At 51.0% G+C, this 12,009-nt stretch overlaps 1 protein-coding gene across 2 annotated transcripts in view; it reads right to left on the bottom strand.

The window, feature by feature from the left end:
• Positions 1-3,216, bottom strand: part of LOC119956278 (SH3 domain-binding protein 1-like) — a 55,188-nt gene extending 51,972 nt beyond the window's left edge. Inside the window, exon 1 of one of the 2 annotated variants that reach the window (XM_038783353.1) lies at positions 2,910-3,216. In XM_038783353.1, coding sequence (XP_038639281.1) covers positions 2,910-2,965 — 56 coding nt within the window. In that variant the 5' untranslated portion in view covers positions 2,966-3,216. The remainder of the gene's footprint in view (positions 1-2,909) is intronic. The other variant, XM_038783354.1, reaches the window with a different exon arrangement.
• Between the last annotated feature and the right edge of the window lie 8,793 nt (positions 3,217-12,009).

The raw sequence follows: 12,009 nt of genomic DNA, 5'->3' as shown, positions 1-12,009 counted from the left end.
TCTTTCCAAGGGCCAGTGCAGACTCTATGGGCCGAATGGCCTTCTTCTGCACTGTAAATTCTATGATTGCTGAGGTGAATGCGGGGTGAACTGGCAGAGAAATGGGCGCTTCCGCAGGAAGCATTATCGCAGGATGGCGACTAGGGGCGTTTCATAGTAACTTCATTGAAACCTACTTGTGACAATAAGCGATTATTATTATTTAGCAGGCGAGCATGAGCCCATATGACCCGAGGGATGGAGCGAGCGAGTCTGCTAATGTAACCATCAGGAGGGAGCGGGTCAGGACTGATGCACAATCAATGGACATGAAACGTAGGTGAAGTCCGAAACGAAAGGCTTTAATTAGCAAGAAGTGAGCCCGGCAGCAGATGTACAGGAAATGGCCTGGCTGCAGGGGAACACGGGTTCTCATACCCCGCCTCGTAGGCGGAGCTACTTTCCTCTTAGCCAATAGGGATAAGAAGCACACGATACCTGGGCCAATGGGCAGCGAGCCCCCTGCACCAATGGAAGCTCACACTCCCAGGTACCGTAATACCCCGAGTCATACTACCGCAAGGACCACTGCTGGCTGGGGGTCGGAGCCTGAGGAGGCTCCTTGCTGGTGCCTGCTTGCGGGATGGTCCTTCAGGGCCACCCCCCCCCCCCGGGTCTGTGTTTGAGGGGCAAATGAGAAGACGGGGGCCTTGACCAGAGGGAGCAAGGGTTTAGCAGCGGTTGTTTTAATGGTGCCTTCTCTCCGTTCCAGCAGACATTGGGTGTAGCAGTGCCTGAATTACTGAATTCTAACAAGGAAACAAAGCACTTTGACCAGCTCTGCCAAAGAGTCATCCAGACAATGAGTGGGTTCTTCCAGGGGGTGACAGATGAGTGTGTGAGATGTGGGCGGGGGCCAGCGAACCACGCGCACATGTTCTGGGGTTGTGAAAAATTGGAGAGATTCAGGGCGGGATTGTTTGCGGTCTTAGCCAGGATAGTGGAGGAGGAGGTGGACCCGGACCCTTTGGTGGCGATATTTGGGGTTTCAGAGAAGCCGGAGCTCATGGAGAGGAGGAAGGCCGATGTCTTGGCCGTCGCCTCTCTGATTGCACGGCGGCAAATTTTGTTGGAGTGGCGGTCGGCATCGCCACCGGGGGTAGCAGCATGGCTGGGTGACCTGTATGACTTCCTGCGGTTGGAGAAGATAAAGTATGGGTTAAGGGGCTCAGCGGGGGAGTTCGAGGAAAGGTGGGGGATGTTTGTGACCGTGTTTGAGGAGCTGTTCATCGCAGGAGGGAGGGGGAGGGAGGGGGCGATAGAGGAGAGGGGGTGAAAAAGGGGAAAACGTTGTACAAACTGTATAGTTGACTGTTGGGAAGCATGTCTCCCGGGGGTGTTTATTTTCTGTAACCTCTTTTGATACATGTTTGTAATAAAATACATTTAAAAAAAAGAGTCATCCAGTCTCGAAAAGTTAGCTCCCCACAGAGGCTGTCAGACCTGCTTAGATTATCCAGCATTTTCTGGTATTGTTCCAGATTCCAGCGTCCGCAATCATTTGCATTTACAAAGTACTTCTTTTGTGCGTCAAATAAAACCTCAGTCCCTCCAACTTGTGTCTGGAGCTCTGGATTTTGTGCCCCCCCCCACTTCCCACCCAGATGGGCTCACCCACTCGCATCACATCACTGGGGTTCTGTGTTGTCATGCCGACTGACCTTTCGGCGGGATATGGCCGGGGGGGGAGTTGGTGACCCGAGTTTACATCCATCCGTGGGAGGGCAGGCAGGGCTCTGCATTTAAGGTCTCATCCGACACCCTTGTATTCCCCCTGCAACTGGATTGAGACGTCCCAAAGGACACCTGTAGCCCGCCGACTGACGAGGCTCCTCCTGCCCCATCAATCTTGGGCCCAAGCTTGCTTGAGGAATGCAATGTACCTTCAACAATTTTTTTAAAAAATCAAGTAACATGGATGTGGTGTACTATTCCCTCAAGCTGGATTCCAAAGGGATTGGGATCACAATATTCCAAACGAATGCACCATTCCATTGTAGCTCCTTAATTTGTTCGTTTTCCAAACAAAGCTGCTGGTAAATTGAAAGGGAGAATACGGTCATTCAGGTGGAAGGGGCTTTCGCAACATTTGCCCGTACGGCACGTGCGTTTGAACAGGGCGAGGGTCCCATAGAAACTCAGAAAGGTTGACGGCAGAGAGAGGGCGACCAGCCAGCCCCTCGCGCCCACGCTGGCAAACATGTTGCTGGCGGGCGATAGCTTCCCGTATCTGCGATGCTGGTTGAAGGAATCGAGGGGAGGGGGGAGAGTGTCCCTCCCTGATCCAATCGGGCGTGGCTAACTCTTCTGCCGGAATGTTGACTGCTCTGACCCAATGGCCAGTCCCGAGCAGGGGGGTGGGGTGTGTGGCTGATCCCGTCACCCCACAAACACACACACGCTCACTCCGCACAAACCCTAACTCCGGACAAACCCTCACTCCGCACAAACCCGCACAAACCTTGCTGAACCTGCACTGTTACTTCAACCCCGGGAACGTCTGTTTATTAAACACTGCACAAAGCTGGTGTCGGTGGGGGGGTGGGGGAGGGGGGGGGGGCGCGGGGGTAGATTTATGCATAACGGAACCCCGCACACATCCCTACCTTGACAAAAACAAAAGTCGCGGAGGGTTCAGACCCGTTGTCCAACCCCCTTCAGCTCTACATTCACACGAGATATTTACCATTGCAGTTATTACTGCTCAACAGGAGTGAATAAGCCTTTATTTTAGCATTAACCAAAGAGCTCCATTTGAGTTAAACGTATCGGTGAGACAGTTACTTCCTACTTTGAGTATTGCAAAACCAACAGGCGGATGCATTTGAAAAACGTCTGACACTAACTATAATCTCCCGGTGTGATCTCACCTGGCCGCATTGGGATTTGCCAACTGCAGCATGCGATTGAGCTGTTTCTTCATCATTTTGTTTTGAAAAACGGGTTTTTTTTTTTTTCTTTCTGGAATACGCTGCCTGTGTGTTTGCTTCAGTTCAAGTTGCCCTTGCAGTTCCTGCTCCGACTGTCCGGGGCAAGTCGGTGGGCGTGAACTCAGCCTTTCTGTCGCCTCCCACAGGCGCTGAAGTCGAAGCTCGCCTTAAAGCTGCACCAACGCTTGTGAGCCACTTTGCGAGGAAATTGCGAAATGTGACGAGAAACCCTTTTCCCAGCGTTTTTTTTCTGGTTTCAGCGATCGCTACCCCCCCAACTCTGTACGTTTCCGGTTTTAAGTGGCATCTCCCACTTCTGTCACAACTCCCTGCGCCCTCCTCTCAAATGCTCCACAGCCAATCGAACAGTTGCTGTTGAAGTACTTTTCTCATATCAGAAGCAACGGCTTTGCCACTAATATAGAACACAGAACAGTACAGCACAGAACAGGCCCTTCGGCCCTCGATGTTGTGCCGAGTAATGATCACCCTACTCAAACTCACGTATCCACCGTATACCCGTAACCCAACAACCCCCTCTTAACCTTACTTTTTAGGACACTACGGGCAATTTAGCATGGCCAATCCACCTAACCCGCACATCTTTGGACTGTGGGAGGAAACCGGAGCACCCGGAGGAAACCCACGCACACACGGGGAGGACGTGCAGACTCCGCACAGACAGTGACCCAGCCGGGAACCGAACCTGGGACCCTGGAGCTGTGAAGCACTGATGCTAACCACTATGCTACCGTGCTGCCCTAATATAGTGCCCTAATACCGTGCTAACCAAATATAGGTTTGGTTACCCGAAGAATCTGCCATCAGGCACATTGGGGCGGGAGGGAGTGGGGGTGGGGGGGGAGGGGGGGGGTTTACCCCTCTCAAGCCTAATCCGCCAATCAGTTACATCGTGGTTGATCCGTCTCTGAACTCCATCTACTTCCCTTGGTTCCACATTCTTAATCGAACAGAACCATACCGTTCCCCAGTTTGACCTCCAATATCAGTGGCTTTTCGGGGTAGGGAGTTCGAGGTTTCCACTATCCTTTGTGTGAAGGAATGCTTCCTGACGCAGCACACAACACAGAAATGTTACCGGGAAGAAGGAGGCCATTCAGCCCGTCATGTCTGTATCCGGCTCGCCCAATAAACAATTTGCTTTGTGCCATTGTCCACGTCGCCCCTCAATAGGGGTGCTTCTAATTTTCAGGTTCCCTCCACTGTTCAGGATTCTGATCAGAGGAAATGGTTCCTCGCTATCTTATCAAATCCTTTAATCATCTCAAACACCTCATTGAGAGCACCACTTACTGTAGCCACCTGGGACGGCCACTTACAACCAGGAACAGAGAAACTCGCAAAGCACGGCGGGTAAAATGGACAGAGTGAGATTCAGACAGGCTCAGAGCCTGAAATGTATATTTGTCAGCAAGGAATCCAGACGGTATCGAAACTCCGACCAATTAGCATTTTGATGGACTGATTAGCATTTGATGGACCATCTCCACCAAGACAAAGGACCGGTACCTGAGCGACCGGTACAGTCCCAGACATTTCGGCGCCACTCCCTGTACTAGGGAAGTGTAAACAACAGGGTCAGTGACCGCTTGGGACACGTCCAGCCATCCAGGCACCCGCCCCTTTATTGGTTCGAAATCGAACATAGTGATCAGGGATCACCCAATTAGTGGGGTCCAAACTGAAGGGCTGCCCAAAAGAGCACGAAAACCCTCAAGCATAAAAAGAGAGTCCACCATGTCTTCGTCCTCTCTTGGACCTGGCGCCATCTCCAATTGCAGCACCAACAGAAGCAAGTCCAAGTTCAACGCTCGCTACCAGATGGATGAGCCCGGCTGAGCAGCAGTTACTTCTCCAGTCTCAATAGATCCAGAATCGAACAACGGCCACTGTTCCTCTGACCTAAGCCGGGTGCCTGAAGTTAAGTACAGGTTGTCTTAGTCGATAGGTGTAGTTAACTAGTAGTATATGTTGCATGACTAATTGTGTGTGTAAATAAAGTACCCTTGATCTTGAACTAACTAACTGGTGTTTTGCTGTTTGATCGATAGCCGGTTGAACCTTGTGGTGGTATCATTTGATACCTGGCGACTCTGAGCATTAGAATATAGATATCAAAAGAAAGGAGGGCAAGCTCACAGATTGCCATAGTTACAGCAGAGCCACAGGAAAGGCAACATTACTCTCATATATTCAAAGGAAATTGACATGTATATGCCAAAAGTCGACTCCACAGGGTGGGTAACATCAAAGGCCAAAAAAAAGACTGGGGGGAAAAGAGAGACAGAGACAAACACAAACACCATCAGCCACACCTAGCTGCAGAAACAAGTTATTGCTAAACGGGCAACCAATTAAAATCAAAACTCGAACTGAGCAGAATTCGCCTTCACTGAAACAGGAGACGGTTTTCTTAAACGTGGCCACATAACCTTTGTGTGGTAATTGTTTGCTGCGTTTGCTGTTTGGGAATAAAGGGGTGTCTCAGAGTTGGGGGAACCGAGATATTTGCAACCAAGGGGTAATTTCCTGTAATACTGCGAGTGTGTGTAGCCATCACAGTGTGCTTGCATGTTGTAGTTTATTATAGTCCTTCTTGTAGTGTGTTTTTAAAAATTAATAAATATTCTTTATTAATTGTCACACTGGACAGTTCCTCCTGGTTCACATATTTTTCTCACAATATACCACATTGAAAATATACACCACTCAGAACTGGTGTTCCACATTATCCTTTTGGGCATTTAACATCAACGGTGTTATTAACAGACCCCACTGGAGCATAAAAAGAGGTGAATAAAAATACTGTACGAGGCGCAGGAAGTGACGAAGACAGTAGCCAATGATATTGCGAAGAGTCCTACTCAGGTTCGGGTCCCTTCCTTGAGGTGGGTGAAGAAGATTTTTCTTGGCAGTCGGGACTCTGGTATCCTGAGCAGACGGCCGGCCCAGCGGAGTTGATCGTGGCCTTGATGCTGGCACTCCTGGCAGCTTCTAGGACCACAATGTTAGTGCGCCTGTCCTCCCAGCTGATGTGGAGAATCCGACTCAGACAGCATTGATAGTGCCTCTCCAGGGCCTTTGCTACATCACTTTACAATCAGGTTCCCTCCAATGCCTTCTATGATTTATTGAATTCAGTGTTTCACGCAGGGATACAGGGCGGGATTCTCCCTAAGGCAGAGTTTTGACACCGTCTTAAAAACTGGAGAGTTTAACGACGGCGTCATCGGACCACTAAGTGTAGGGATCCTCTGCCCTATGGGAGGCCAGCATGGCACTGGAGCGACCCGCGCCACTCCAGCTGCTGATATCAGTGTCAAATGGGCGCCGCGGGTCTGCGCATGCGTGCTGCGACCGGGGCGCATGCGCGGTAGCCTCCTTCTCCGCACCTGCCCCGACGCAACGTGGCGTTGGGCTACAGGGGCCGGCGCAGAGCAAAAGAGGCCCCCACCGCAAGAGGCTGGCGCTCCGATCGGTAGGCCCCGATCGCGGACCACGGTGGAGGCCCCCCCGGGGGTCGGACTGTCCCCCCCCCCCGTCCCCCAATCAGGCTGCCCCAGACAGGATGGATGCCGAGGTCCCGCCGGGTAAGATGGCGCCAGTGGGACTCGGGCTTTTTGGGCGCCCATTCGGCCCATCCTGGGTGGAAAATTGCCGGGGGGGGGGGGCACTCGACCAGCATCGCGCCGACCCAGCCGGCGTCAATGGTACCTATTCTCCGCTCACCGGAGAAACGGCGGACCGGCATCAGGGTGGCGCCGACCCGGCAATTCTTCGACCCGCCGTAGGGTGAAGAGAATCCCACCCACGATGCCCTAGAGTGTCAGCCATCTTTATTTCGGCACATTGGTCAGCTATGAAACTTTGGGGGTCGGCACGCGGTCAAGCCCAATGAAATTCTCACTGGACAGGCTAGTCGCTGGGTATTGACTCAAATCAAGAGCACTGCAAAGAATTGTACAGCATGGATGCTACAGAAAGAGGCCATTCGGCCCAAGTGGTCCATGCTGGTGATAATCCTTCACTCAAGCCTCCATTCCTGTCTCTCTCATTTACTTGTCTCGAGTCACCCAAAATGCATCAATCCTATTTGCTTCCACCACTCCCTTTGGTCATGACTGATGCTCCACCTCTCTGCTCCAAGGAAGCAGAACTGTCCCTTTATTGCTTTTTCCGGCATTCTTTTGTGCAACATCACAGCATGTCTGGTGAGATAATTGTGCTGAAGAGGAAGTCCAGTCATGTGAACCGCCACATGATTCCAAGAGCCATGTAAGGGGAAATTCCGCTAAATTTACTGGTGAGTGGTTCCTGTTTCATGTGGGAGCGAGTCATTTTGGGAGCAGTGATTTTGATTTGAACCACTTGCAATGGCCTTACGCTCAGTGAACTGTCTTTAAGGGACCTGGCTGTCGCTGGCAAGGCCAGCATTTATTGTCGTTTCCTAAATCGCCCTTCAGAAGGTGACGGTGAGCCACCTTCAAGCATGTAACTTCACTGCAGTGTTAATGTAAGCTGACTAAGCCTACTACTCAAGGCAACACGGTAGTAAAGTGGTTAGCTCTGATGCTTCACAGCTCCAGCGTCCCAGGTTTCAATTCCTGGCTTGGGTCTCTTTCTGTGCGGAGTCTGCACGTTCTCCCCGTGCCTGCGTGGGTTTCCTCTGGGCGCTCCGGTTTCCTCCCACAGTCCAAAGACGTGCAGGTTAGGTGGATTGGCCGTGATAAATTGCCCCTAGTGTTCAAAAAAAGCTTAGGTGGGGTTACGGGGTTAGGGTGGAGGGGTGGGCTTAAGTAGGGTGCTCTTTCCAAGGGCCGGTGCAGGCTCAATGGGCCCACTGTAACTTTTATGATTCTACTTGTGACACTGAATGCTTTACTAGGTCATCTGAAGGTAACCACTTTGCTATGGGACTGGAGTCACATGTAGACCAGGCAGAGTAAGGACAGAGATTCCCTTCTCTAAGGGCATTAGTGAGTCGACTGGGTCTTTAGAACAATATTGTCAGTAATTTTGGGGCCATTGTGCCATTTTTTAAATTCTGGAATTATTTAATTAATTGAATTTCACAGATCCCCAGGTGGGATTTGAATTTATGCCTCCAGATCATCGGTGCAGTCTGATTACTCGTCTGTAATACCCCCTATGCTACCGTGTCACCATTGAGGCTGAGGTCCACGGCCCTTCGATTCCATAGTGCAGTTGGGCCGGCAAAATATTCTACACAAAATGGACAAACCAAAGTTTCCGAATTAATGTTTCGTCCCGTACTTTTTTGAAACCAGGTAGCAAGCAGAACTTGCTGAAAAAAACAACCAACTAATGAGGTACTAGTGCCACAAGGGTCAGGAAAGGGCGTCAAATATAAAGACAAAGTGGGAGGAAGAGTTGAGAGAGGGTACGGAGGAGGGCTTCTGGTCTGAGGTGCTCCGGAGGCTGAACGCCTCCAACTCGTGTGCGAGGTTAAGGTGTGTGTGTGGGCGGGGGGGGGGGGGGGGGGGGGGGGGGGGGGGGGGCTGCTGGAAAAGGTCAAATTTGAACTGAGGGGAAGATTGGAGGGGTTCTACAATTCATGGGCATTATTCATTATGCACATTCGAGAATTGGATCACATCGAACATGAGGGGGGTTGGGTGCTGGGAGGAGGGAGGCTGTGTGTGTTAATGGTGACTATGGGTAATTCCTGATTCCTTTTTGTCATTTGTTTATGTGAACATGCGGGCCAATGTTTTGGGGGTTTGGTGGGAGGATGGGATCGTTGTTATTGATATGGGGATTGACATTACATTCGTTACTGATTATTGTTTATTGTTGGGTGTAAATTTGGGAGAAAATGCGAAAAAGGAGGAGAATAAAAAATATTTTTCGGAAAAAAGGAAAGGGCCTCTTCACCCAGAGAACGCGGTGAACCTGTGGAATTCGCTACCACAGAAAGTAGTTGAGGAGAAGGTGGAAAGAGGCCCTGTGGAGGGTGACGCTGTCCTGGGCCTGTGCGAGGTTAACGTGATGCACAGGGGTCCACGTGATGGTGGCAAGATTGAGTCGGTTCTGTGCAGGGGATGAGGATAGGTGTGGGCGGTGTGGCGCATGTTTCTTAGCCTGTCCAAGGTTGAGGGTGCTCTGGCGAGGGTTCTCTGATAGCCAAGATTCTGGGTGTGGGGGTAGCCCCGTATCCAGAGGTGGCGATATTCGGCATGTCGGAAGATCCAGGAGTCCAGATGGGGAAAAGGAGGCTAATATATTGGCCTTTGCCTCCCTGAGAGTCCGGAAACAGACCTCATTGTGTTGGTGGGACTCGGAGCTGCCGAAAGCAGGTGTGTGGGTGAGTGTCCTGCCAGAATTCCCGCGTCTGGAGAAGGTCACTCCCACCTTGCGGGGGTCGGAGGAAGAACAAAGAACAAAAGAAGAAAGAAAAGTACAGCACAGGAACAGGCCCTTCGGCCCTCCAAGCCTGTGCCGACCATGCTGCCCATCTAAACTAAAATCTTCTACACTTCCTGGGTCCGTATCCCTCTATTCCCATCCTATTCACGTATTTGTCACGATGCCCCTTAAATGTCACTATTGTCCCTGCTTCCACCACCTCCTCCGGCAGCGAGTTTCAGGCACCCACTGCCCTCTGTGTAAAAAACTTGCTTCGCACATCTCCTCTAAACCTATGCCCCTCGCACCTTAAACCTATGCCCCCTAGTAATTGGCCCCTCTACCCTGGGGAAAAGTCTCTGACTAGCCACCCTGTCTATGCCCCTCATAATTTTGTAGACCTCTATCAGATCATCCCTCAACCTCTGTCGTTCCAGTGAGAACAAACCAAGTTTATTCAACCCCTCCTCATAGCTAATGCCCTCCATACCAGGCAACATCCTGGTAAATCTCTTCTGCACCCTCTCTAAAGCCTCCACATCCTTCTGGTAGTGTGGCGACCAGAATTGAGCACGATACTCCATGTGTGGCCCAACTAAGGTTCTATACAGCTGCAACATGACTTGCCAATTCTTATACTCAATGCCCCGGCCAATGAAGGCAAGCATGCCGTCTGCCTTCTTGACTACCTTCTCCACCTGTGTTGCCCCTTTCAGTGACCTGTGGACCTGTACACCCAGGTCCTTCTGACTGTCAATACTCTTGAGGGGTCACCCAGAGGTGGGAACCGTCCATTGATCTCTTCAAGGTGGATTGAGGGGTCCAGCGGGGAAGAGGAGGGGTGTGTGTGTAGTTAAGGAGGGGGGGGGGGGGGGGGAAATTAAGAAGGTGGGGTGCGTTGGGGTGTTAGTATCAGAGGATGTTGGGGGCCAGGATCGTCTGTTCATGGTGATATTTGGTCTTCTGAGACTTTTATGTACATGTGCAAAATGCCCTTAATAAAAATATCTCAAAAAAGGTAGTTGAGGCCAAAACGCTGGGTAATTTCAAGAAGGAATTAGAGACAGCTCTCGGGGCTAAAGGGGTCGAGGGATATGGGGGATGGGGGGAAGGCAGGATCAGGGTATTGAACTTGATGATCAGCCATGATAATTATGAATGGCGGAGGAGGCTCGAAGGGCCGAATGGCCTCCTCCTGCTTCTATTTTCTATGTCTGTTTCTCTATATGAATAACTCCAGTGGGCGAAGGGAGCTGGGAGGTTTGCTGACAGAAGCGGGGTGGGGGTGGGGGGGGGGGGGGGGGGGGGTTGTTGTAATTGCTTTTTATGTTGTTTTCCTTCTGTCATTCAGGAAGTCGGTTCTGCAAGAATGTGTGAGTGGAATGATCGCCTCTCGGTGCGGCATCGCAGCTTTGCAGAAAGAGTTTGCGTAGTGTAGCCGCCCACGTTCTGCAACGCGACATTCAGCGTTTCGCAAAGTCAGAATTCAATTGTCAAGAAGGACTGCTGTTGGAGATTAGAAATTAACACTGACGTTCTCTCTCTCTCTTCCTCACCTTCCCTGGTTGATGTTGAACATAGAACATACATACAGTGCAGAAGGAGGACATTCAGCCCATTGAGTCTGCACCGACCAACTTCCACCCTATCCCCATAACCCAATGGCCCCTCCTATCTTTTTTGGTCACTAAGGGCAATTTATCACGGCCAATCCACCTAACCTACGCGTCTTTGGGCTGTGGGAGGAAACCGGAGCACCCGGGGGAAACCCACGCAGACACGGGGAGAACGTGCAGACTCCGCACAGATAGTGACCCAGCGGGGAATCGAACCTGGGACTGGCGCTGTGAAGCCACAGTGCTATCCAATTGTGCTACCGTGCTGCCCAATGCGTCTCTGTTGCCAATGCTTATATTAGCCTTTGAGGGGGGTAAACAATGCGGATTCTCCAGAATGACAGCGGGGCCAATAAGGTTAAACGTGGAGGACCGGTTGCATTGACTGCTGATGGGTGATACAGGGGAGATGTCAGGAATTAGGTTCCTTCCTTCTATCTGGGATCATTCATTCCTCGGGAATGGAGAATGCATCCGCACTGAAGCTCGGAATTCCACGAACGTCCCACTATGTCAATGTATGTAGAGTAGGAACTCACAACTTGCCTCCCGTCCAAAACAGGAGACTTTCGCCTGTCCCAGATGCCGGGGGTTTGTGGGTAGGTCTGTCCAGCCTGATTATAAAAATACTTCCTGTGGCATTGTGACTTCCTCTTTCCCCTTCCAACAAAAACAATCATGCGCAACAGATCTGAATCGGCTTTCAGTGTTGCAACGGCTTTCAATAATCCATATCGGATGGCTCAGTATGAGAATAATGGGTTAAACACTGCAGATATCAGGAGGCACCTCATCCTTCCTCCAATGGCCTAATCTCTACTTTGGTGAAATGTGGGCAATGAACCGAACTGACGATGGAGGCACATGATCAACTTCTTTTTGGTTGCTATGTTCAAACAGAAGTTTCCCCATTTCACTTCCTGCTGTTAGTTAACTCGCTCCCAAACAGAGTGTTCAGGACCAGGGGGAGGGGGGGAATGTAGCTCCCGCCTTCAACAGGAGCTCTCTTGGAGCTTGTCTCATTGACAGTGGTTGAC

The sequence above is a fragment of the Scyliorhinus canicula genome, chromosome 23, assembly GCF_902713615.1.
Source record: "Scyliorhinus canicula chromosome 23, sScyCan1.1, whole genome shotgun sequence".
In the NCBI taxonomy this organism is placed as follows: Eukaryota; Metazoa; Chordata; class Chondrichthyes; order Carcharhiniformes; family Scyliorhinidae; genus Scyliorhinus; species Scyliorhinus canicula.
This window is presented reverse-complemented; position numbering and strand designations above follow the sequence as displayed.